The sequence below is a fragment of the Ascidia mentula genome, chromosome 1 (genome assembly GCF_947561715.1).
Source record: "Ascidia mentula chromosome 1, kaAscMent1.1, whole genome shotgun sequence".
NCBI classification, from domain to species: domain Eukaryota; kingdom Metazoa; phylum Chordata; class Ascidiacea; order Phlebobranchia; family Ascidiidae; genus Ascidia; species Ascidia mentula.
Genome location: NC_138566.1, coordinates 1,750,408 through 1,777,830, shown reverse-complemented (window position 1 = coordinate 1,777,830; position 27,423 = coordinate 1,750,408). Strand labels below are relative to the sequence as shown.

Sequence of the window (27,423 nt, the reverse complement as noted above, 5' to 3'; positions counted from 1 at the left end):
GGCAAGTTGCCAGTATTTAACTCCTTTTGAAGGGTATGTCGCAGCTAAAGGTTTGCTTAAGCAGCACTATGGCCATTCGTATCAGATCTCCCTGTCTTATATTCATAAATTTCCCGAAGATTAGTATGAATGATGCTGATGCGCTACAGCGTTTTTCTATATGCCTTACATCGTGCGTTAATGCATTAAAAAGCTTCGGAAGTTTACATAAAATGAACAATCCAGAAACCCTGCAAAAAGTAATAGACAAACTGCCAGTACCGTTAAAGATTAATTGGCGTTCTGTTGCCGACGATATTATGCACTGTCGTGCAGAAGAAATCACGATTGAACATATTGCAATGTTTGTTCGAAAGAAGGCAGAGAGGCCAATAATCCAATCTTCGGTGTAGGATCTGAACATTCCAAACGTGGTTCGAATTGTTATGCGACTTCTGCTGTCGATTCATGTTTATCGAGCAAAGCGCCTATCAGAAAAAGCCAATTTGTGTATGTTGTCGCGCTGAACATTATCTGAATCAATGTAAAGTCTTTCGACGAATGAATGTTGAAGAAAGATAATAAGTTTGTGTTTTTCTTGTTTTGAACCTGGTCATATTGCAAGCAACTGTAGTCGCACAAATCCATGCCGAAAAGAGGGTTGTGTAAAAATGCATAGCACCCTGCTGCATCCGGAAGAAACCCTTAATTCGCCCTCTAATTCGAACGCTGTAAAATGTGGCGTGGTTCAGTCCCATGAAGCTAATATCATGTTGCTAATTCTGCCAGTAAAGGTGCAGCGGTCAGATTCCGATAATTGGGTGATTGTTAACGCGTTTCTTGATCCGGGTAGCACATCTACGTTTTGTAGCAGGAAACTTATGTGTGAACTCAAGGCAAACGGTGTAAAAGTTCAAATAACATCCACCACGATAAACGGTAATGTCGTGAAAGAAGCTTTTTTGCTGAATAATCCGTTAGTCAGCGACGTTAATGGGGGACGTTTAGAAACCGCTGGAAGCAATAGAAAGGCTTTGTCGCCAGATCAGCAACTGTTTATGAAATGTTTCGAAAATTCTATCAAGCAACTTGACACCGGACATTATGAGATCGCGCTGCCTAAACGGGAAACACAGTTGATTATGCCAATAAATTTAAAGCAAGCTGAAAACCGTATCAAACAATTGAAATCGAAGTTCAAGAGAAACCCTAAGTTTTACGAGCATTATCGTTCTTTTATTAATCAAATGCTTCTTGAAGATCATGCTCGCAAAGTTCCACGTGTATTGCTACAGTGCAATGACGGAAATGTGTGGTACCTGCCTCACCACGGTGTATATCACCCTAAAAAGCCAAACAAGTTAAGGGTTGTATTTGATTGTTGAGCGGAGTTTAACGGGTTTTCACTAAACAAATGCCTGTTACAGGGGCCGGATTTAACTAGCTCGATCTTTGGTGTACTGTGTAGATTTAGACAAGACAAAATTGCTGTAATGGGAGATATAAGAAGTATGTTTCACCAAGTTCGCGTCCCCGAAGAAGACCGAGATTTATTGCGTTTTTTGTGGTGGCAAGATGGTGATATAAAAAAGGAAATAGTGACGTATCAAATGAACGTTTATTTGTTTGGAACCGTCTGTTCTCCAAGTTGTGCCAATTTTGCGCTGCGTCAAACGGCAATTAATCATGGCGATAGCTTTTCGCCCGAGACTGTAAACACAGTAATGAACAACTTTTGCGTTGATGATTGCTTAAAATCATTAGATGATGAAAGAAAAACAATTACAATGATTCACGAACTTCTCTGCTAAAACGTGGCGGGTTTCATATCACGAAATGGATATCTAGCAGTCGCGAAGTCTTGCAATCAATTCCGTCCGGTGATCATGCCATCGCGATAAAAGATCTTGATCTCAGTCGTGACTCCTTGCCTTCTGAGAGAGCATTAGGTATTAACTGAAGAGTAGATGCTGATACCTTAGGTTTTCAAATTCGCATACCAAATCGCCCCGTAACCCGAAGGGGAATTTTGTCCATGGTTAGCTCACTTTATGATGCGCTCGGTTTACCGGCACCGGTATTGCATACTCCAAAAGTGTTGTTGCAAAACATGTGCAGAAGTAACTTAACGTGGGATCAATCCGTTCAAAAGGTCTTCAGTGACACTTGGCAGCGCTGGGCAAATGAATTGCCAGCATTAGAAAATTTGACGATACCTCGCTGTTTCAAACCGACAAATTTGGGACCTTTAGTAAGAGTTGAAATTCATACCTTTTGTGACGCATCCTTGACAGCTTACGATTGCGTTTCGTATATTCGCTTTTTTTATGGCAACGATCATATTCATTGTGCATTTTTGTGTGGGAAAACTAGGTTGGCCCCAATTAAACCAATGACTATCCCAAGGTTGGAGCTGTGTGCTGCAAACGTAGTAGCAAAACAAACTGATATTTTGGTAAAAGGAATTGCAACCTTGTGGACCGACAGTGTAACAGTTTTGCGATATATTTGTAATACCAGCAAATGCTTTCATACTTTTGTTGCAAAGCGCATTGTTCTCATATTGAATATGTCCAAGTCATGCCAGTGGAAGAATGTGCCGACTCTAGACAACCCTGCTGACCACGCGTCAAGGGGACTAACAGTTACGAGTTTTTTGAAGTGTAAACAATGGCTGAATGGGCCAGACTTTCTTTGGTGCCGTGATACTGGTTTTCCTCGACAACCTAATTTCTTGAACGTCATTCCAGATAATGATCCAGAAGTTAAACTGGCAGCAACAACATGTGCTGTTGTTACAAATTTCAACAGTGTTTTGCACAGGGTGTTGGAGAGGTCCTCATCCTGGCAATCGATGATTCGTATTGTTGGCTGGGTGCTTAGGTTTCCAGAAGCATTACGCAATCCTGATCAGAGAACAACTTTAGGCTCTCTAACCGTAGATGAACTGAAGCAGGCGAAAAATCGAACACTCTTTATGATTCAACAAGAACATTACGGTAAGGAGTATAAACTCCTAAAAGTGGGGAAACCTATTCACGAATCCAGTTCGATTTATAACTTGAATCCTTGTTTAATTGATGAACTAATTTGTGTTGGTGGGAGAACTAGCCTTTGTAAAGCGCTTAAAGTACACCACAAAGTAATCTTGCCCGGACGTGGCCGCGCTTCTGAACTAATTGCAAGACATTTTCACGAAATTTCTGGCTATACAGTGGAAGGGAATACGTTTTGGCTCTGATAAGAGAACAATTTTGGATGGTCAGAGCTAATACTCTGGTGCGTTCCGTGTTGAACCGTTGTGTGGACTGTAAAAGAAGAACGGGAAGGCGTGGCGTACAACAGATGGCGTCCTTACCCGAGGACAGGTTAACCCCCGATAAGCCGCCGTTTACGTTTATGGGAGTTGACTACTTTGGTCCTTTCAATGTAAAGCGCGCTCGATCACAAGTTAAAAGATACGGAGCATTATTTACTTGTCTTACAACCAGAGCTATTCATATAGGAGTAGCAAAAGCTTGGACACAAGTTCTTTTATTTTAGCCTTGCGCAGGTTCATTGCTCGACGAGGACAAGTGGCCGAGCTTCGTTCCGACAATGGAACCAATCTCATCGGTGCCAAACGAGAGCTGTGGCAGGCGCTCCAAGAGCTGAACCAAACTAAAATTGTGAATTTTTTGTCTTCATACCACATCAAATGGCACTTCAATCCCCCAGGTGCGTCCCATCACGGTGGAATATGGGAACGATCCATACGTACTGTACGAAAGGTGCTATCGGCCATCACCAAGGAGCAAGTCCTTGACGAATAAGGTTTAACATCTCTGATGTGTGAAGCGGAGGCAATTGTTAATGGGCGACCTCTGACAACGGTGTCCAGCGATCCTGATGATTTTGAGCCCTTGACTCCAAACCACCTCCTACATCTAAAGTCGGACCAGCCGTTTCCTGTAGGCTCCTTTACCAAACGAGACATTTATTCAAGGCGCAGATGGCGCCAAGTTCAATATCTAGCGGACCTATTTTGGAAGCGGTGGCTGAAGGAATATTTGCCACTGATGGACAAACGCCAGAAGTGGGTCAAACCTCATCGCAATTTTATTGTTAATGATATTGTTTGTGTTGTTGACGAAAATATGCCCAGAGGCACCTGGCCTCTTTGGACAGGCATTGTTGCCACTTTTCCGTCCAGCCACGATGGGCTGGTGCGGTCTGTTAAAATTAAAACTAAAAACGGCTTTGTAGAAAGACCCATTACCAAAATCTGCTTAATAGTGGAAGCTGTAACAAAATGAGTTGTTTTCTTGCGTATTGTTATCAATTTGCTGAGTTAAGCACTCCATTCTCTCCTCCTTAAAGGGGCCGGAGTGAAATCGCCAAAGTTTCGCGTCTTGAACGCAGCCAAATAACTGCCGCTTGTAGGCTTGATTACACGCGTGGCTTAATTTGTCTACGCCAAATAAATAATGCACGTTTGAAAGCGCACGTTTTATGTTGCATAATCAGGCCTTACTGTCGGTAAGTGTGGCTTATTTTGTTAAATTTGAATTTTGTATGTTTATCGTTTGTATTTATTTATAGAAAACCTTCCGTTACAATCTTGACCGCACCAATTGAATAAACAAGTGGGAAAGTGCGTACGAGTTGTAGACAGCGGCAATTGTGCAGCACACCACAGCTTAAAATTAAAAGGCTGCGGCTACAGTCTATTTATAGCTTTTACAGATAAATATGTACACGTATGTGGAGTTTGTTCAACTAGAACAGTACATCCCAACCAGTGGGTCGCATTTCTAAATGTTACAGTTTTCTATTAGATCACGAAATTGTTGCATGTCATTCGTTTGGTCATATCTCATTGTGGGTCGCACAATAAAAGTTGCATTAAAAGTGGGTCGCGAACTGAAAAAGGTTGGGAAGCACTGCAATAGAATGTGATCTATCCTCTCCCAAATTTGCCGTCACGTCAAAGCAACAATAGCACAAATTTCGCAACACAGAACACCACAAATATTAAAAGACAAAATAGAGTTAAGTTGGGAACGTTTATATTAGGGTTTAAGAAAGACTGTAAGTTTGCAAAACAAGCCAAACAATCGCCTGAAGAATTCAAGTTGGATTTATGGACAAGTTGCTCTGCCACAACCACATCATTCGTTTACTGAAGAAGTACTGACGAGACCTGAATTCGTTTTTTACTTCAGTTACGTTACTTATAACAGCAAAGAAGGCAAGTTAGTTTCTGGCTCTTAGTCCTTGGATTACGCCAAATTGGATTATATCATCTGGGATTTTCCGGAACGTATTCCAGGACCACAAATCCAAGGTGAGCGGTTGGACAAACTGTCTTATAGTATTGCGCACTGAAGTATGGCAGGTGCTACAAACCCTGTAGGCACGTCTTATGCTGCAGTAGCGGCCCAAAACGTAGACAACACTGACGATGACCCCTTCCGCATTGAGCGGGATGGAGAGGTAGAAGCGAGATTCAATCCCGGGCTGAACCGGGAAGCGATCTACAACCTGATCAAAGCAATGAACTTTGCAATAAGAAATTTAAATGGTATCAACCTTCTTCCTAACGGACTCTATGACGAGTACCGCACCAGCAATGGGAAAAGAGCATTTATTAGGAAGAGGTCCGTCCTCCAAAACAACCCCATTCCAAAAAGCTCAAGCTCGGGGAACACGTGGTATCGGCGTTCCACACATCGCAGCCACCGCACTGCGACCACTGTAAGGCCGATGGCCACAACAAGGCCGAATGCCACCTCCTGGCAGCAAAGAGAAAGAAGAAACACACCAAACACCACCAGATCGAGACCGATGAGACCAAAGAGCAGAGCGAGCATGTCGCCAACTCCACTGAGGAAAATGGAGACACTTCTTCTCCCGATGAAGACTCCTCCTCCGCCTCCACCAAAACAGATGAGGAATCTACATCCCCACCAAAACCCACAGGCAAGTTGTCACCAACCCTCATACCCCTGGGTCATTGCAGCTCGTTCCCAAATACAAGCCCAAGACTCTGCACCAGGTGACATTCCAGCTGATCTCCGATGCGATCAGACACCAACATCCTCAACCCCTTTTGAGCCGGTGGTAGGCAGGAAACTTGAGAATAACCATGGCCCAGGTCCAAGAAAGAAGCGCCCACCGCCGCCAAACCAATAGGAAGTGTTCCCGCCAGAACCTACCCAGTCGACCGACGCGGAGAGATCGATGCTCGATTCAATCCCGGATTAAAGAGGACGGAGATCTACGAGATCCTCGATGCGATGAAGTTCGACCTTGACCGTCTGAAAGGATTCATACAATACCCGGCCTGCAAGGTGACTTTTTATACTTTTACTGAAAACTATGCAAAACAATTCGCAGCAGAACTGATGAGCACCGGACGACCCGTGTACGCAGAACCGTACACAGAATACATCGAAAGAATGGTCGTTTCCTATGTCCCACTGTGGATGAGCACGCAAACGGTGAAGAACTTTGTACAAAGGCACTCCCCAGTAACCCGTCACTGGAATATGCTGGATCCTCGGCGAAAGGAAGCGGGGAAAAGAGCCTTCATGGTCAAGACCTCAACTATAAAGACCCATCCAATTGGTCGCGAGGTATGGCTTGAAGGCGTAAAACTGTCTTTCTATTACCCCAGCCAAGTACCGCACTGCAACTATTGCCGAGAAATGGGTCACGAGAAGGAGGAGTGCCCGCAACTCCGCCGCAAAAACCACCAGCACCAGCAACGGCAACAACAACTGCAACAACAACAGCAGCAGCAACAACCAATGCTCGAAGACACACAGCATCCCGAAGAGATACAACAGGAGCAGGAGGATCAGGAGTAGCAACAAACCCACCACGAAGAGAAAGAAGAGGAAGAAGTTTCGGTTTCCGACATCGACGCCGACACCGACACCGACACCAACACAGCGTCAACAGAAGTAGTTCCCTCTGACTCCCTGTCAACTGCGAACAGCACGCAACCACGCAAGCGCAACAGAAGATCAAGGAACTCCTATACAAGGTGCTGTCGCACACGAATCCCAAGCGAGGTCAGTGACTTTACGTGCCAATGTGAGAAATTATACTTAAAGTGCGAATGTGGTATTTGGAGCCCTGCTGTGGACTATGGGACCAAAGTAAGATGCCCCGGTTGTACCGTATGTAAAGAATTTTACCGAGTAAAAGAAAAAGAAAAAATAACGTGTAACTGTGGGGTCCGCATACCAACTGATTTCAACCAAACAACAATATAAATTTATAATAATTAATCATTTGTAATGGAACTTTCAATAATAATGGACCTGTTAGTGTATTTTTTCGTAGTTTGTATATTTGTTCTTGTATTTTTTGTTAAAATAACCAAAAGTAATGACGTCACACATAAAAATTTGTACCTTGAATGTAAATGGCATGGGCCTTGCCACCAAAAGGCGGGCCTTGTTCCGCCATCTTTCCTCTTTAGCTTTTGACACCTATCTCCTACAGGAGACTCACTCTTCACCCCAAACCGAATCCCTCTGGAAGTCCGAATGGACTTCCGGCCCTGCCCTCTTAAACTCGGCACCCTACGAAGGCTACGCCAAAGGGGGTGTCGCATTTCTTCTCAATTCTCCGAACCTCCGAATTCTAAAATCTATTTCTGACTCTGCCGGCCGTATTATTGCGGTCGACATCTCAACCCGCACCCACACCCTCCATGTTGTCAACATCTACGCCCCCTCTGGAAACCCGGTTAGTAATAATTTATTTTTTAACTCACTGTATTCCTATGTTACATCACCGCACCCTATAATTTTGGCTGGAGATTTTAATTGTGTTGAAAACCCTTCATTAGATAAATTTCCCCCTATCAAAACCTCTGCCCCCTGCACAAATCTAGCACAGTTAACTAACCTTTTTAAGTTACAAGACTCTTTTCGTATACTCCACCCCGATTTAGTTCAATTTTCCCGTCGTTCTTTTCATTTTCAATCCCGTTTGGATCGAATTTATGTTACTCCTAATTTAACACATAAAAATCATTCTTTTATTACATGTCCCTATTCCGATCATGATTTTGTTATTCTTACTCTTAATTTGGTCTCTGCTTCACCAAGGGGCAGAGGCCCATGGAAAAATAATGTTAAAACCTTTTACGACCCCTTTTTTGTTTATGATTTAAATCGTCATTATGTTATTTGGTCATCACTTGCTCCCATGTTCAACAACCCCCTTGATTTTGGTTATCCCTTAAAGTTAAAATTAAATCCCTTATTATTTATCATTCGAAACGTTAAGTTAAAGAATCCCGTAATTATGTTTCATCCCTTCAACAATCCCTCAATAATATTCGAACCACTCTTACTTTCTCCCCTTCGAAAGAAAATTTTAGTTCCTTTTATTTTGTCAAAAAGTCCTTAGTTGATTTTCATTTGGAAACCTCACGTTCTAATTTACTTAAATCCTTATCTTCTGATCCTAATTTTAAACCCATTATCGACAAAGCACTTTATTCAAAACTTCTTCCTTTAAAATTTAATCCACCCATTTTTGAGTTGCAAGATTCTTTCGGCCTTCCTTTATCTACCCCCAAAGAAATGCTTTCACACACTTATGATCTTTTTAAGTTGTTATATTCTAATCAAAATCTTGAGTTACCAACCCCCTCGAACATTTTTCTTAAACAACCTCCTAAGTTTATTCCTGATTCTTATTTAGAAAATTTATCTGCCCCCTTTTCAGTTTCAGAAATTAAAAAATCAGTTTTTCTTTTTCCCTACGGTAAAACTCCCGGCCCCGACAGTCTCAGTTCAGAGTTTTACAAACTGTTCTGGAACCTGATCGGGGCCGACCTCACATCAGCTCTTAATTTTTCTTTTCTTAACGCTTATACCCCTCCTAAGTTTACATCAGGCCATATTACTCTTATTTTCAAAAAATCTGACCCTTCTTTGTTATCAAATTATCGCCCCATATCCCTTCTTAATTTAGATTATAAAATTTTGACGAAAACACTTAATTTACGTATTACCCCTTTTAATTCACAGTTAATTTCCCCTAATCAGTTTCCCAACCTGGTTTTACCTCATCTCACGTAACTACCCTTCTTCGCGACCTCCATAATTCAGCCAAAAATCGTAATTCAGACTCCTTTTTTATCTCTCTTGACTTCCGAAAAGCTTTCGATTCCATTTCTTTTGACTGGCTCCTCTTACAATTAAAACTAAAGCGCTTTCCCCAACTTTTTACTGATTTTTTATCTTCACTCAATTCTTCATCCTCATCACAAGCCCTCCTCAACGGGTTTGCCACAACGGGTTTCCCGGTCAGGAGAGGTGTCAGGCAAGGTAACCCCCTTAGCCTGACCCTCTTCCTGATTGCTGTCGACCCACTTCTTGCTGCCCTTCAAAACCACCCCTCAATTAGGTCTATCCCCGCACCATGCCGTAACGTACACAAAGCGGTCGCCTACGCGGACGATGTCACCCTAGCGGTGACCGGCCGCGACTCCCTTTTACTTGCCCTCGACATCGTCACAAATTTTTCCAGTATATCAGGTTTAACAGTAAATCCCACCAAAACCCAGGCGATCGCCACCATTAATCCCCCTCATAACTTTACCCAATATCAGATAACTTGGAATAGTAAGGCCATAAGCCCATTAAACATACCAAACGGACACCCCAGCTCAATCACAGCGGCATGGCGCAAAGCCATTTTCTCTTTACGCACCCGTGTCTCCTCTATAAGCGACCCCTTTCTGACCTACGATTCGAAAAGCATCCTCACTAAAACATTACTCCTCCCCCAGATCTCTTACTTAGCCAGAACGTACCCTCTCCCTGAAAGACAGCGGGAAGTGGTAGACAGCATTGTGGCAGGCTTCGTTGGGGGTCACCACAATCCTACCCTTCCACAGAATTAAGCCGTCGTACTATTATCCATGTACAGGAAGTACTCCGAATGGTCTAGCGTGGAATTTGTGTCGACCCCAGTGGTCATTGGTTGTTACCATCACCCACGTGCAATAATTGAAACGTTGTAAACGTGCAATGGTTGGAGAAGATGAAACAAAATTTCCAACTACTAGAAGTATGTGTGTTGAAATTAATCCATTGTAAGAGTTAATAAATCAATTATTAGATTCCAGTCAGGATAATAAATACACGCGGAATTTTTATTATCTGGTTAAATAAATAGTTCACACTTTAAAGTATTACAAAGGAAAGCAGAATGTAAAGGCATTACATCATTCAATTTCAAAATCGAAGGTTTAAAACAGAAATTGTAACAAGGCACTGATGTAGCCGGTACGAAAAGAAATCAGTTCAGAAACAATAAAGAAAAGTCTGTGACAGCAATGATAGAAATCATTCAAATGAAAAAAAACATTTTTACATAACACGGAAAATGGAAAAATGGCAAAGAAATACAAGCGCAGGCAAAAAAGACGATTAGTCAATTACAAATACACAAGCTGCCTCATTTATGTGATGCTTGCACTAGACACGATTGCTTGACTTCGTTTGTGCTTCAAGGTCATGGTTCACGTGGTAATAGGGCAACTTGTGACCTTTTGAAGTTTGGAACTTTTTCTGCTTTTCTCAAGGTTTAATAATTGCTTCACTTGTAGTTGCAATTCCTGTTGCCTGAAAAAAATACATTTAGGTGCAGGGCGAATCAAACTTCTAGTGGGATCGAAGCATAAACAACATCTTCTATGATATGGGAACCACGGCCATTTGAAATAAAATATCTCAAGGACTTGTTTAGCGAGTTTGAAGGTGGGAGTAAGGCTTTGCGGCAGAAATTCATCATTTTTGAAGCAAATCCTATCAATCTTTACGATTTGTTGTGAATTAAATCAAGTTCTTTCAACGCAAACGTTTGATCTAGAAGAATCGGTTTAAAGACATTGTTGTGTGGATTCGAATCCTAACCAATTTACTGCTCAACGATCATTGTCATGAGATGTTCATCTTTGTCTTCTTCTTCCTTCTTCTTCATCATCTTCTGGAGGACATGTTGTTCGAACGTGTAAAGTTCCGTCTCCTGTTCCTCACTCACCTTCTTCCCTGAAACGAAGATGATGGGAAGATGAGGATGATATTCTCACAAACTTGAGGTTGACATGATCACAAAATTCATATTATTGGATCCATGCTTGTGTATTTTATATTCGTTTGTCAATAAACAACTTACTGAAGGCATTGAAACGAACCGGTCCGTTTCTACAAATGTTGATGAACCTGGCGATGACTTCTAGAATAACAAAAGGAGCGGGAAGCCAAGGTCTGTCACAAAACTCTTCAACAACATCGAATCTGTGGTAACTCCAGAATATTCCTGCGCGGTCTTCAATTGTTTGGAATGTGTAACTATAGAAATCATAAACTTACATCTACACGACATGCAAATAATTCATTTCACTTGACCTTGTTCACGGATTTTTAACAAATTCGACAAAATAACCCAAGATCAATGTTTTTTAGTAATGTTCCAGGCAGTTGACGCAAATACTTTTAACCACACAAGAGTACAAACCTGAACATGGCGATGAGTAGATTGAGCATAAGAATGTTCGAGAATAACATGTAGAAGCAAGTCAACAAAGCCGATACTATCCCGTAACCTGTGGAATTAACAGCAAACTTAAAACAAACTCCATTTTGGAAATTAGCCCACATTGACCGTTTGCAATTTGATATTCCACAAATCGAGGCAGTGGTCCTCACAATGGGCACTAGCGCCCCCTGGGGACCGTTTGCAATTTTAATTCGGCTTCAACAAAAATAAAGTTAGCAGTTCAACGTTTTGTTCTTACTGCAGCTATGATATCAGGTTGTTTCCTATGCACTTTGAGGATGATTTAAAGTTGAAGAAACTTATATTGTTGTGTCATAATTGCAGATTGCAGGATGGATTTCAGATTACCAAACTCTTCATGTACAGAAAAGAGTTTGAGATACCCTTAATGAATAAGATACTTTCTGTTTTGTGCAACAGTCGCATTTCCAAGCTCGTTTCCATAAAGTTGCCAGTAAGGAACCCTGATAATGTTGTTGTAGACACTCAAGAGGAAAGTGTCAACCGATGTAATGTTTAATGTGTTCGTGTAACTAGAAAGTAAATGGACTTGTTTGAAGTAATAACTTCCAGTTAACGTGCAGTTGGTTAACGCGTACAAACTGACTGCTTACGTTTTTGTCGGGTTTGAATAATTGTTGACGGAAAGAAGAATGACGCCATAACTGAGAAATATCAAACCCATAATGGAAAGGAAAATCACCAAATCCTTCAACTGTGGACAAAATATTGAGTTGAAGATCCAACAAACACACCTTCACTGTCCTTGTGCATTTCATAAAACTTATGTCTGATAAACGAAGTTAAAAATATATAAACAGGAAAATGATATGAATTATTTAAAGCTGCAGACAGATGGCCACTGTTTCGACCTGTTAGGTCTCATCAGGGCAGCTTGATATGGTTATGGACGATCTTGCCGTTCAAACTTGAAACCAAGCTGCACTGATGTGACCTGACAGGTCGAAACATCGGTCATCTGTCTACAGCTCACAGAAGATAAAAATATCCGTTCCAACTCACCATTCTCCTCATCATGTACACCTTGGGCCCGAAGTATTTGAACACGAGGTAGACTTGGAAACACCTGATGTACATTGCGAACAAAGCAATACACAGGAATATTTTACCCGCGTACCATAAGTTGTCGCCAAACGCTGAGGACCACATTATTCCCAGGCCTGGATAAAATACTAAGGTTATAAGGTAACACAACAATGTATTATTTTTTGTACAAACACGCTTATGTTCGTTTATTGGTGGATTGAGAATTAATGAGGAACAAAACTTCCACCATGTAAATTTTACATCAGCTAGCCTATATGGGCAATATTGTTTATATTAAAGATTTACAAAACCGGTTAACGTTTTTCGATAAAGTATATTGTAATGGAGTGGTTTTCTCCGTTGTGTTTGTTAAATTGTCCACTGGACTTTTCAGATCAGCGATTTGAATAACACGACTTAATAATGTATAAATTATAGCAATATAGGAAAAGATACTTTGGCTATGTTTGAGTGTTGGTGTAAATGTTAATAGTAAATGCAGCCAACTTAGTTCAAACCTGAGGTAATCAGCCAGAAAACGAGGTTATTATTTATTCGGAATCGAACCGAATCCGAATATCGACACCGAATCCTATGTTAAATTTGTTTCACTAAACTTTTAACAAGGGCACTTGGAATTGAACATTGCCATGAGAATATATGCACGAAACTGGAATTTTACGAAACAAACATTGGGAAATTTAATTCACAAATAACGGCATTAGAATAGAATTGTGTCGCTACAGAGAAAATACAAACGGTGAGTGTGATTTTGTATCAAGGCAAAAGTAAACATTGCGCTTTAGAAGAATTCCGTTTCATGTGAAAATCGCTCCAGTCTTCTTGATATAAACTGAGCGAAACACGACTCAAACGATGTTTCAGAAAGATGAATTGGCAGCAGAGCCAGAATGCATTCAATATTCGGACCCTTTCTTGTGAAGCAAGGGCGAAGTGGTAAAGAGGTACGGTTGTATCTTTACTTGTTTCTCCACCAGGGCCGCACATATCGAGATAGCCCATTCATTGTCGACCGACTCCTTCATTGGAGCCCTTCGACGGTTCATCTGTCGCATTGGACGTCCAAACCAGATCTTCAGTGACAACGGCACGAATTTCGTCGGAGCCGAGCGTAACAACGCGAAATTGCATGGAGTTTTAATCCCCCCACTGACAGCCACATGGGTGGGGTATGGGAGCGCATGATACGCTCTGTGCGCAAAATTCTCAACGCCCTGCTCTCGGAACAGACGTTGTCTGATGAGCGGTTGTGCACTCTGATGGTAGAGGTCGAGGCAATCCTAAACTCCCGTCCCTTGGTCCCAGTGACGTTCGATCCGAAGGATGAGGAGCCCTTTACTCCCAATCATTTGCTGCTGCAACGTGCAGCGCCGAATATGCCCCCAGGACTGTTAACGGGGAAGGATGGTTACCATCAAAACCGGTGGCGTCAGGTACAATACCTGGCCGATCAGATTCGGAGGCGATGGTCTCGCGAGTACCTGCCTACGCTCATGCCCAGATCGAAATGGGCAAGTGGACATTCGAAATTTATGGTAAATGACGTGGTTCTTGTGGCGGATAACAACCAGCCCCGGAGCAAGTGGCTCCTGGGTCGAGTGGTTGAGGAACTTCCTGATCGGAAAGGAGTTGTGCGTCAGGTGATCGTGAAGACTCACAGTGGTGAGTTAAAACGCCCAATCGCAAAATTGTGCTTACTGTGCCGCGACGTCGCGATGCGTGATTAGTTGCGAGTGAACTGTTTTCGCAATTACTGTCCGATGTTTGTTTGTTGTGTTGACATGTACTCCTTGGATTCGTACATTGTGGGGGGTTTGTTACATGTTATTTGCCAGCAATTGCCTGATTTCTATTTATGTACCGTTTTTCCTTTTACTGCTGTAATTGTTGCAGTCTATTGTAGTTTGTGACGTAACAGTTAACGGGTAGTTTTGTTGAACTGAAAACGTGGTTAAGTCCTTTTTTGTGTCTGACTTCCGTGGAGCACGGTTCTATGTCGCAAAGAGCTTAATTATGCGTATTGGATAAACTGTATTATGGTTAACCTTGATTGCTATTTGAACGCAATGGCTTAAAATGCCATTCGTTGTACCTTGGAAAGTAAATGAGTCAGACAAGTTACTTACACTGCTTTGTTTGTTCTTAGAGTGTTCGTGCCATTTAATAAAGCGGTGTTTGTGGTTTGTTGTCACAACAATTGACAAGCATTGTGTGTAACGTCGTAGCGGGTATTTGTGACTATACATTGCATCTTTGTTTAGGCGTAACACTGAACCAGCAATTTATTCGTTTGTATGCCGGTTCCGAAAACAGTTGGTGAGCCTGTATTGATTGTAAATTTAAAGTGCATTTGTTGATGTGATGCATTTTGTACAGAAACCGTCTTCTTTGTCCGAAAAAAAACTGCGAATATTTTCGGAGGAAGTTCAGGAGGCTCGTTTTGACCTTTCCCTCGTGTGACGTTCCGCTCCACGAACCGGGGAGCATCTAACGGGCGTTATAGTGGATGATTGTGGCGAATTAATCTAATCATTTATGACACGAATTCGTAGGTAACGCAACTGCCAAGCAAAGAATTACTTCTATCTTTTGCTTAATTGACGGTTTATTGTTTCTGTAGTGTTTTTGAAAGTTCATGCATCACGTTAGCAATCACAAAAGCTTTAACCACAAGAACACCCTGTCCCAGTAACTGTTTTATTATCATGCAACCACATAAGACTTCATAGGTCGAAATAGCGGCCATCTATCTGCAGCTCAAATTAATATCAAAATCCGTTTACTGCACTTGTTCACTTGTTGTCCCCTGTTTAATGCAAAACTATACTAAACCAGTTTTACAATGTTTTTCATTCCCATGCATAAGGCTTGCTGCCAGCACTCGCACGACTGAAGCGCCTTGTATGACGTCACCCAACAATATTCTCGCTTTCGCACGATTTCGTTCGCAGCGGCAAGATCGCGACTTTGATCAGCTGTATCTCAAAAGCCGTTCGCCGTATCAATCTACTTGTTTTACCAAAAAATTTCTTTCAAGTTATAACCATCTCTTAGTTTAATTATTAAAATGTAAAGATTGGCTGAAAATGCGTTGCTGGTGTTTGTAGATGGGAGTTCTGCCATAAAACCCGTTTACTGAAGCGGTAACTAATTGCGTTTAGGCAAAGCAGAAATTGTCAAAGAATATAATTTTTATAATTAAATATATGAAATCGCAGCATGTGAATCAGAAGGCAATGTAACCAAATTTGTTCTCCTAATTCTCTAAGTTAGTTTACAAAGTCGCGCAAAAGAAATTAACATTTACGATTTTTTATAGTTGTACGAAAAATATTTATTATCCACACGATCAAGGGCTGATGACCACAGAAAAAGCTCTCACCACATCCAGGTTTGCCGTTAACTCCTCACGTTTTTCTTCGCCTTAAAGTAAATTCTTGCTTTTGGTGTTTCGTACTAATGTTCATCGATAATTTATGCATTCGCTAAACGTAAATTTTGCTTTATACATGCTTGTTTATTTATCCTGAAGTACTGGCTGTTTTTATCTTAACTCATTTTCGGAAAGGGGATTTTTAATAACAAATTTAAACGAATTTTTACAAAATCAGACCTGCATGGTAGAGGTCACGCACTTAAAAAAAACACTCCCTTTCACGAAAACCAAATTATTGACAAAATCAAATCTATTTTATTTTCAGAAGTTACGACGTATATGAACATGAAACATAAAATAGTTTGGGCACCGATAAAACCATAAGGGTTGGCGAGTCAGGCGCCCATGTAAAGGTTGCAACAGACTGCTTTGGACGTTATATAGCGCGGATTAGCACTTGATATTCACAAGGGAAAACAAGATGCTTGAGGCACACATGCATTGAACATAATGTACACCTTCACCTATTGTAGTATTGGAATTATAAATTCGTAGCAGAATCACGTTGGAAATCCGCAAAAGGAATAATTGCTATTTTGCGGATATCTGCTATTATCACAAAATACAGCGGTTTGCAAACACAAATACATGATTTTAATAAAACTGGTTGAAGTTGCATAAAACGATATTTTACACAAAAACTTTTATTCGAGCATCTTTGTCCGTGATCAATCCCAGTTGAATATCAACTACACCCAAATATGGAAACATATTAAACAGCAACAGCAGTCGCACCATGAACTGGTTTGTCAAGTTCAAAAGCATGTGTCCAGACATCTGAGTTCGGAGCGTAAACTTCAACTGATGTCAGTCCATCATTCCAGTTTCTATAAAACAAACATGATACAGTTTCATGAATCAGACACACAACAAACACAGGCAAGTTTTCTATAACATTTTTCACTAAAATTAAATTTTATAAGTTAACAAAACCAAACCAACGTACACCTGCAGACTTCTTCAACACTAAACCAAACCATGCATACAACCTTGTATAATACAAAGTGTTTTAAGTTTAAATTTAACAAACACTTTATGCAAGTTGGTAATCAAGTATAACATCGTATATCCCACTTGTCCCAGTTTCTCAACATTTACATTTTCACATAAAACGGGAAACAGTGGACTATAGTGACGTCATAATAGTAATTCTTACCCCAATCCACCCACAACATAAATCCTCCCATCAATAACACAAGCAGAGTGACCCCAACGAGGTTTTAGGAGAGGAGAAACATATTTCCATTTGTTGACTCTAGGTTCGTATTCTTCAACTGTTCGCAGGAAGTCATGACCAAAACCTCCTGTCAGATTTAAAGTAAAACTTTTTATTGTTTTTAGGTTAATACTTTATAGTTATATCTACCAGTTTTTATGTTTAGGATTCTTTTCAGGAAACTCCATTATATTTATCACGTGATACATTTACCGGTGACGAATACGAATTTGTATTTTATAAAATTTACATAAAATACCACTTAATGTTAATTTTATTGCTTAACTTTTCATCACTAACCAATTGCATAGATCTTCCCTTTAATTTCTTCACATGCTAAATGATATCTTCCTTCATTGAGAGAAGCGATTCTTGTGGAGGTTCCAACACGAATATCGTGGAATTCACATGATTGTAAGAATTGTCCGCCATAATTTCCGCCCACAGAAAACAAAACATCTGAAGATATTTTTTAATCGGTTGTGTTAATATTTATTGTGACGTCATATTACGATTATGTTGTAATGTTACGTAACAAGCAATGAGGTAAGCACTGCGTTTAACGTACAAATAAGCGATCAGCTTTCAATCGGGGTTTTAATTGAAATAATCAATATTAAAGTTCAAATTCATGTCATAAAGAACCACAAAATAAAGATGGAATATTTCCTGCATTTCTGGCAAGTTTGAGGTCGGCGTTCACAACATTTTCATGTCCAAAAGTGAATATTGTTGGGGTAAATAGAGTGGATTAACTGATTACTTTAATTTATGGTTTCCGGTTAATTATGTTATTGTTTCAAATGCATGCCAACTATTTGGAGCTGGGTCCAGTAATGAGACTAATCCAATACAAAAATCAACTCAGATGTATTCTTACTGTCAATTGAACACATTCCATGTCCATATCTTGGTTGTAACATGTCGAAACCACTTCTCCATCTGTCTTCTTGTACAGAATAACACAAAGTTGATGAGAATGTTCCTTGGTTTCCATGACCGCCCGTGAGATACAAGTCATCTAAATTTGTTTGTAATTAGTGAAAACAAGGTTGTCCATAAAAGTGATAATTGTTGATAAACATCTAAATATTCACTCCCAATTTTTCTCTGGGTTATTACTAACAAAAGTTATGGTGAGCAATAAGAATGAGTTGGTTGAGAGATGAGAAGATAGTCATAAACCACACAAAGGCACACTAGTGATGAACGGAAATAAATATTAACAAAACACTTTGTCTGCCACCGCGTTACTTTTTATTGCCATGACAATTTGTGAGGGGGGCTTCCCCAATTCTTTATTCCTGGAATAACCCCTGGTTTAGTAATCAACAATTTCAGAAATAACCACACCAACCTCCAACAACAGCAGATGCAGCAAAACGTCGACCTTCCGACAAATCAGCAATTTTTACCCAGTTTTTACTTTCCTCCAAATTCAACATCTCACAACTTTGTGTTGGACCATCTCCACTCATTACATAAACACTTACACCAAATTTGGCTGAAGTGGAGTTCACTCTGTCTGTGATCATTTTCTTAACAAAATTTGATGACAATGAAACTATACATTAAGGCAAAGTGATTAAAATGTTTCACTAAATAACAGAAAGTCTCTATCTTAAAACAAGTAACTCAAATAACAGAAAACATGATTTACTTTGAAACATATTTTGTTAAGTCATTTACTAAACCAGGGCATGTTGCGTTATTTTTTTCTTGTGCAATAAAATTTGAAAAAGAATATCAGTGGCCAAATCTTGCATTAAATCCGAAATGTTACTGGACTTTTGCAGTCTTGATAACTTAAGTTTAAATTTGCATTTACTTGCACACAAAAAACATGTATTTTTATGGGAAAGTACGTTGAATAAGCAAAACCATTTAACAGCAAGCAATGTACTAACTGGGTAATGTTCATGTTGTTTTGTGGTAACATTCCATTTCACACAATCTCGTTTCGAATTACCTCCACCAATGAGAAGAAATCCTGACAAATCTGTAACATAAATATTGCTTGTTATGGTTTTTGTTTGCGCAAAATAAATAATTATGGTGATAACATATCTTTATTCAGGTGAAACTGTTGCTTGTAAATCAACCTATTTCATTGGAGTTGGTATTTGTGTTAAACATCATTCAGTTAAGTTTTTAAGTACAGCTACAAAACTAATACATTTTGTAAGTTATGGTGAAGCACATCTCTCTGTACTAGTCAGTGTGGTATTATTTTAGTACTTTTGTTTGATCACAGGCACAGAATTGTATCCCTAACTTGTTGGTAGTTGACTGTCCCTGGATTCTGACCACATATTTGCATTATTATTTGCTTCGAGTTTATGTGAAGTGGGAAATTTATTTGGAGCTTGAAGTCATAAGATATGTGGGTGGTGTAAATATGGTGGATGTAACATATTTTTTTGAATGTAACATTACATAAACAAATCTTGCACCCTTTTGGACAGTTGTTGCTTTTCCACTTGTTCCTGGGTTTTCAAATTTCATTGACAAAGCATCCAAAACTGCACGGCAGCATTCAAAGCTATTTCTCGTGAGCGGCTGAAAAAAGCACAGTAATATTAAAAGCCACTAACAGAAGGCTAAATATAATAAACTTTATAATTTACTTCATTTCTAACTGTAGTTGTAAGAAACTGAGTGGAAATAGATGAAAGATCAAGTTGTGAGAAAAGATTCACAAACAAATCCTCTCGATGGGAAGGATTGAAATTGACCCATCGAACCATTCCAGTAAAGACAGCTTCTTCCATCTACATTCAACAAATAATATGTAATAACAAGTAACAGTTTAAACAAATGATACAGAGTTTAATGTCACAGGTGACTACATCAAATACTAAACTTACACCAAGAAAATAAAACAAAAGGTGAAACATCAAGGAGTTTAAATCACCAATAATGCTTTTTTAAACATAAAAATAATAATTCTTTTTCAAAATCATTGGCATTAATAATTTTACTGAAAAAAAGTAAAATAAAACAATATTGGATGTAGGTATGCAGCAAAGTCCACTAATCCTTGTAAAAGTTACAACCTATGTGAAATCCATTTTACATTAGGACTGCAATTACAACTGGAATCAACTTTTACTTTGTGAGACTAAAAAATAAATGACATCTCATGAAATAAGCATGTGCTTACCCAACTTATATCGGTTTACATACGAGGCCTAATAATTTATTGCTTAATCACCATATGCAATAAAAAGTCTGCTCTGCAACACAAACAAAACATACAAATTCTTCATAATTACCCCTTTGTTTCTCTGTTTGATGATTGCAGACATATCACCAACATCAAGTTGCATGAAATCATCATGTTGTACAACTGTTGCAATGTTATCAACAATCATTTGGTTTGTTTTCTTTTCCACATCAGCAAGATTGTATCGAGTAGCATAAGCTCTTAGCTTCAAACAGTTGTCAGTTGAAGTCATTTTAAGGATGATTCGACAACAAAATGACTTCAACTCTGAAAGTGTAGACAAAACAAAATTCAGCCACACCCAATTCAGAAGTGATATCTGTGCTCACTGCTCCATTGATTACAAATAATTTGTTTTGTCCCTGGTGTCAACAACGTGATAATAGTCAAACACAAAAATTTTAACCTCAAATATGCAAAATTGTCATGGTTTGCAAATAAATAAATACACATGTAGAACATATATATTGAAATAATCACTCTTAACACATTAACATCAGTAAAGATTAAAACTTGCAAACCTTGCATCTGTGTATAATCAGCATCTTCCAACACTTCCAACACATTTTTCTCTGTTACTTCAATATTACCAGTGTAAATATAATCCAATACACTTTCCAGTCTTTTTGGTGGAATATTGTCAACCTTGATAAAATCTGAGTATTTCTCGCGCATCTATAAGAAAACAAAGTTAACCAATCACACCAAACACACACAATCTGGTGTAAAGAACTGACAAATATTTACAACTTTGCCATTTGGAATATGGTATGTAATTTACATATAATAACATACATCAGTCCTGTTCAAATGAAAACATTACAAGGGCCATAGCAAAAAATAAATCAATCTAGTAAGTTGCATTCCAGCATAGTTGCAAAAGTTAAGCCAATGTAATTGTTGAGTAATAACAAAACTCACCTTAACATCTTAAAAATTTAAACCTTAATATTGTAACAACTCAAACAAATGCTTATCAGATATACAAACACTAGACTAAGCTGTTGCAACTGAGCCAATTGTGTCAAAACATGAGCTGGATGTCGGGATGGAGCCATGTGTTATGGATGCCTGGTGTAAACTAAAGGGGGTGAACAACACTGAGTATGTATGTTCATAAAAGACAGGTATGAAATATTATGGTTTGTTGCTCAATTGTTGAGATATTATACAACATGACCTATGAGTTTTGTCACCAAACTAAATTAATTTTAAAAAGTAGAGTTGTTGTTGTTGTTGTTGTTGTTGTTGTCTAAATGACATTTTTTGCTTGATTGCAACAATGTATTTACGGACAGGGGACAACTATATGACAAACACTAAGGTTTCATATTATTTCTACAAAACAAACACACTTACCTCAACACCAAGTAAAGCATTAAAATAATCTGACATCGAACAAACAACAGCATCATGTATTGAATAGTTTTCTCCTTGGGAACAAAGTGTTCTGTTGCAAAATCGTTTTGTTTCTTTTCTGTCACTGAAATATCAATAGTTTAACTTCAGTAAACCTCCATAAATCAAACTTACTTGTTCAAAAAATTCATCACTTTCTGGTGATGCAAGTTTATTTCCTCTTGTGTTCGCTTCATGATGAAGACAAAAAGTTAAACTGACAGTCAATGAAATACCGGGTCTAGTGTACAACCCTAAATTTTTGCAAACTAATTCTTTTTATTTTTTGCAGCATTTCCGAGAACGAAACTAATGTGACACCGGAGGGGAACCACCTTATCCCACGCTTGAGTGATCAGCAAGTAATATTTGATTTTTTAAAGTTAAATTAATTCAAAATTTATTTTGACCTTCAAACATTGGGTCAAGCATAAATTTTCAAACAAACTGACGCTTTTAATAATTCAAGCATTATACGAGAACTGTTTCATTGTGTGATCGGTTTTTAAAAAATTATTGGCTTTGGTCTATTTATAGCTTTTACAGATAAATATGTATACGTATGTGGAGTTTGTTCAACTAGAACAGTACATCCCAACCAGGTAATGACATAAACGTTTTCGGAAATAATTGTATCTGAAACTAAATATATAGATGTGGTTGTGGCAGAGCAACTTGTCCATAAATCCAACTTGAATTCTTCAGGCGATGTCGCTGAATTGTTTGGCTTGTGTTGCAAACTTACAGTCTTTCTTAAACCCTAATGTAAACGTTGCCATTTGTGCTGTTGATGTTGTGATGTAATTACGACAAAGTTCGGAAATTGACGGCAAAATTTGGAAGAGGGTAGATCACATTGTAGTGAAACAAACTTCACAAACATATACATATTTATCTGTAAAAACAAGGCAAATTTTTTGCAAGAACGTGGATAGGACCATGCCTTTCAATAGAAATTCCTCAGTTCCAAAGCAATCAAATGGCGTTCATAGGACCCTGTGCTTGCATGGGTTGTGATGCTCCATGTACGCGTCTGTCCATGACATATGCCATGTTCATGGCACCCTGTACTCACATGACATATGTCATTGCCATTGTTTTGGATTCTTGCGTGTCACTTAAATTACTATAAGTTGCAGGAAATGCCCACGTTGTCGTTATGATAACTTCCAAGGAAAATGCACAATGGCGCTAATGCCGCTATAATGCCGCTAATGTCGCTAATACTCGCTTATGTGTAGCCAATGGCGGTAATGACGCTTATGTAGCTAATATAACTGAAGGAGCCAATGAGACATTAGCGGAATTAGCGACGTTAGCGGCATTAGCTACATTAACTACATAAGCGGGCATTAGCTAAATAAGCGGGCATTAGCGGCATTAGCAACATTAGCTGCATTAGCTACATTAGCGGCAATAGCGACTTTAGCGGCATTAGCTATATAAGCGGGCATTAGCGGCATTAGCCACATAAGGGGGCATAAGCGGGCTTTAGCGGCTTTAGCGGCTTTAGCGACATTGTGCATTTTTGAAACACCGTCCTAGGAAAACAGAAAGGTTTTATCTGTTTGCAAATTGCTTGCTTTAAACCACGTAGGATTTTAGAATATCAAGCTCAGTAAAAACCTTAGTATCAATACGTTGACGACCCGTTGGTTTTACAGCTAGTGTGGAAGATGGATGTTTAAAAGTTTTTGATTTTTAGTAAAATCTAATTATTCTATTTCAAGTCATAATCAAACAATTCGGATTTTAGTAAAACTTCAATATTCAATCACCACTTGTAAAGAGAAGAAAATGAATCGTTATTATCGTGTCTACTGGTTGCTGTTCTACTCATCGGTGTGGAAGGTAAGCAAACCCTACCTTAACTAAACCAATAAAAAAACAACTCGACCATTTCTATTGTCACATTATTGGTGGCTATAAGTTTTCTGTTTCTGAAAACGGGTTTCTTGTCTGGGGGTTCACCGTGTTCATTACCTGACCACGTGGACGGCTGAAACAAACGTGTTGAGAAAGCTTGTCTTGTAATGTTCCAACAGATTATATTAGGTGGGAAACAAATAGTTGCGCTGTAAGTTGTACTGCACACGCATGAAGTAGTACAATTGTCCTGCAAACATATTATCGGTTTGAAGAAGTATTCTTAGGTTTCAGGTTAAGCAAAATCATTGTAATCACACTTCTTGTAACATTTAACCATCTCAAGTTTTTTACAGGATGTCGTTTTCCTCCAACGATCACTGGAGTTGATTTCTATCCGAAAAAATCCTACTATCTACCTTATGATATTGTGTCGTAATATTATCCATGTACAGGAAGTACTCCGAATGGTCTAGCGTGGAATTTGTGTCGACCCCAGTGGTCATTGGTTGTTACCATCACCCACGTGCAATAATTGAAACGTTGTAAACGTGCAATGGTTGGAGAAGATGAAACAAAACTTCCAACTACTAGAAGTATGTGTGTTGTAATTAATCCATTGTAAGAGTTAATAAATCAATCATTAGATTCCAGTCAGGATAATAAATACACGCGGGATTTTTATTATCTGGTTAAATAAATAGTTCACACTTTAAAAGTGTTTCAAAGGAAAGCAGAATGTAAAGGTATTACATCATTCAATTTCAAAATAGCAAAGTTGAAAACATTAACTTTTAAGAAGGCACTGATGTGGCCCGCGCAAAACTTAATGAAATCAGTGCAGAAACAATAAAGAAAAGTCTGTAAAAGCAATGATGGAAATCAATCAAATGAAAAAAACATTTTTACATAACACGGAAAATGGAAAAATGGCAAAGAAATACAAGCGCAGGCAAATGGACATTTAGGCAGTTACAAATACACAAGCTGCCTAATTTATGTGATGCTTGCACTGAACACGATTGCTTGAACTTGTTTGTGCTTCAAGGTCATTGCTCACGTGGTAGAAGGGCAACTTGTGACCTTTTGAAGTTTCGAACTTTTTCTGCGTTTCTCAAGGTTTAATAATTGCTTCACTTGTAGTTGCAATTCCTGTTGCCTGAAATAAATACATTTAGTTACAGGGCGAATCAAACTTTCAGCGGGATCGAAGCATAAACAACATCTTCTATGATATAGGAACCACGGCCATTTGAAATAAAATATCTCAAGGCATGGACTTGTTTAGCGAGATTAAAGATGGGATTAAGGCTTTGCGGCAGAAATTCATCATTTTTGAAGCAAATCCTATCAATCTTTACGATTTGTTGTGAATTAAATCAAGTTCTTTCAACGCAAACGTTTGATCCAGAAGAATCGGTTTAAAGCCATTGTTGTGTGGATTCGAATCCTAACCAACTTACTGCTCAACGATCATTGTCATGAGATGTTCGTCTTTGTCTTCTTCTTCCTTCTTCTTCATCATCTTCTGGAGGACATGTTGTTCGAACGTGTAAAGTTTCGTCTCCTGTTCCTCACTCACCTTCTTCCCTGAAACGAAGATGATGGGAAGATGAGGATGATATTCTTACAAACTTGAGGTTGACATGATCACAAAATTAATATTATTGGATCCATGCTTGTGTATTTTACTTTCGTTTGTCAATAAACAACTTACTGAAGGCACTGAACCCAACCGGTCCGTTTCTACAAATGTTGATGAACCTGGCGATGTCCAAAAAGGCGTCTTTCAAACGTCGGCCCAGCAATTTGAATAGCACGCTGTAATATTGTCTAAATCAGGAGTTCTTAAACTGGGAGCGCGGCCCCTAGAGGGCCGTGGAAGGTTGACAAGGGGGACCTCAAATTTTTAGAATACCCGTTTAGCGACCAAGCAGCAATCTATCCATGTATAGTATTTCAGTTTTCAGAAATATTACGTTTAATTAGAGCGAAGATTTGGTCTTGCAGGGACCGTTTGCAGAGAAATGAACACGCCGTGTAACTGACTCCTAAGACTACCAAGAACATCTGCCAAAAAACTATCTTTGCGACTTTTTAATCAAAATATAAAACGCTAAACAAACATACCTTGTTTCAAAACAAACAACGTTAAATGCAACGACGAGAGTTATACTTCAATTGCTTTTGTCTCGCTCAGTCCGTTTTCTCGCTTCCTCTCCCTAGCTTAAGGCCGTGTGGCGGTATTTATAATATCATCGAAATGAGAAAAATGCGAATATGGACGGATTATTATAAAACGTCGATGAGAAATTAAAACCAAAATCGATTAACACATATGTCAGAGAATAACCTATCTGTCGTAGAGAATGAAGTGATTAACACAAAAAATAACAGATGCGTACACTGTAAAAAAATTTCGTTAAATTACATACATTTTAGCCATTTTTTGTAGGTATATTTTGTTTACCTATTTTTATGTAAAACTACGCAGAATATTTGCGTCTGTAACTCCATTTAAGGTTATTTTACATACGTAATAGGTTTTTTTGGGGTGACATATTTTTAGTTTGGCAAAAACACATATTTTGCGTAACGTTACAAACCACACTGGCCAAAAGAGTGAAACCAACGTAAAAACTATTTATTTTTTTGTCTTGGTAGTGATGTCCAATAAAAGAATAATAATTTGTCACCACCAAAGCATGTGCCGTCTTGTTATTTGGTGACAAAATGGTGGGGTTTAAAGCCAATCAAATCCTGTTTCTATTGCAAAGTGAGTTACTTTTGAAACATAACCGATTACATGCGTTTTATAATAAAAATCTATATTTTAAATTCTAAATGTGCCGATTGTTATTCACACCACAAGGAACATACGTGGGATAGATTATTTTTTGTGGCAAATTGTTTCGGAATTACTCATGCGTTAAAAGCATGCAAGACATCCGGGACCTTAACAGATCAGGGTGATGTAATGTCGGCCGATATTTGGAGGCTGGTTTATTCCAACAAAATCGAACATGTGCATAAACAGGTAGGTGTTTGCAAAACTGTTAACGCAAATATGCACCACCTTTGAGCAGACGGTAGACGAATATGTATGGTAAGTTTTTTGGAAAATAATTGATCATGCCCTAATTGCATTGGTCGTACAATGCATTAAATTTAGATATGAACGTAGCATAAAACAACAGAGTCGGATGTAGGATTGCATTTTACGTAATGTGCTTATGTTATATGGGTTGATGCTTACACAATTTTTGATTAGGTCGTGTAACTAGGATGTATTAAACCAGCCACAAACAATGCTGCAAGCTTGTAGTGTATGTGCCCAATCTTTTCCTTCTAATGTTGAATATTTTAATCACATGAGATGCCACCGAAATTTGCGAAATGCTCAGTTTCGTTGTTGTCTCAGGAACTGTTCAGCAGTGTACACGAACTATAATTCTTTTAAAAGCCATGTTAGAAGAAAGCACACTAACAGTTATGAAAAGACAGGTACTGACTTGTCTCCATTTGCCACAAGTGCGTCTTTGGGCTACAGGCCACAACTGCACTGCAGTATTGATATATGCAAAAAAATGTTTACCACAATCAGTAACATGATAAAGCATCTTAAAGAACATATTCGACAGGGATACACAGTGACTTGCC

At 38.9% G+C, this 27,423-nt stretch overlaps 3 protein-coding genes across 4 annotated transcripts in view; all 3 read right to left on the bottom strand.

The window, feature by feature from the left end:
- Positions 1 to 27,423, bottom strand: part of LOC145917791 (kelch-like protein 12) — a 54,206-nt gene that overhangs the window by 11,300 nt on the left and 15,483 nt on the right. The gene's annotated exons all lie outside the window — the stretch shown is intronic.
- On the bottom strand, positions 10,514 to 12,723 carry LOC145912042 (transient receptor potential cation channel subfamily M member 2-like). Its single transcript, XM_082999471.1, has 7 exons — positions 12,577 to 12,723; positions 12,168 to 12,268; positions 11,972 to 12,086; positions 11,512 to 11,618; positions 11,170 to 11,345; positions 10,916 to 11,042; positions 10,514 to 10,616 (listed from the first exon to the last, which is right to left on the bottom strand). The coding sequence occupies exons 1-7, from the start codon at positions 12,721 to 12,723 to the stop codon at positions 10,514 to 10,516; spliced, it is 876 nt and encodes a 291-aa protein (XP_082855597.1).
- On the bottom strand, positions 16,335 to 20,039 carry LOC145917801 (kelch-like protein 7). Its single transcript, XM_083003087.1, has 8 exons — positions 19,901 to 20,039; positions 19,727 to 19,832; positions 19,181 to 19,272; positions 18,631 to 18,811; positions 18,154 to 18,294; positions 17,574 to 17,732; positions 17,214 to 17,361; positions 16,335 to 16,884 (listed from the first exon to the last, which is right to left on the bottom strand). Exons 1-8 carry the CDS (start codon positions 20,018 to 20,020, stop codon positions 16,770 to 16,772), a joined length of 1,062 nt encoding a protein of 353 aa, XP_082859213.1. The 5' UTR covers positions 20,021 to 20,039; the 3' UTR covers positions 16,335 to 16,769.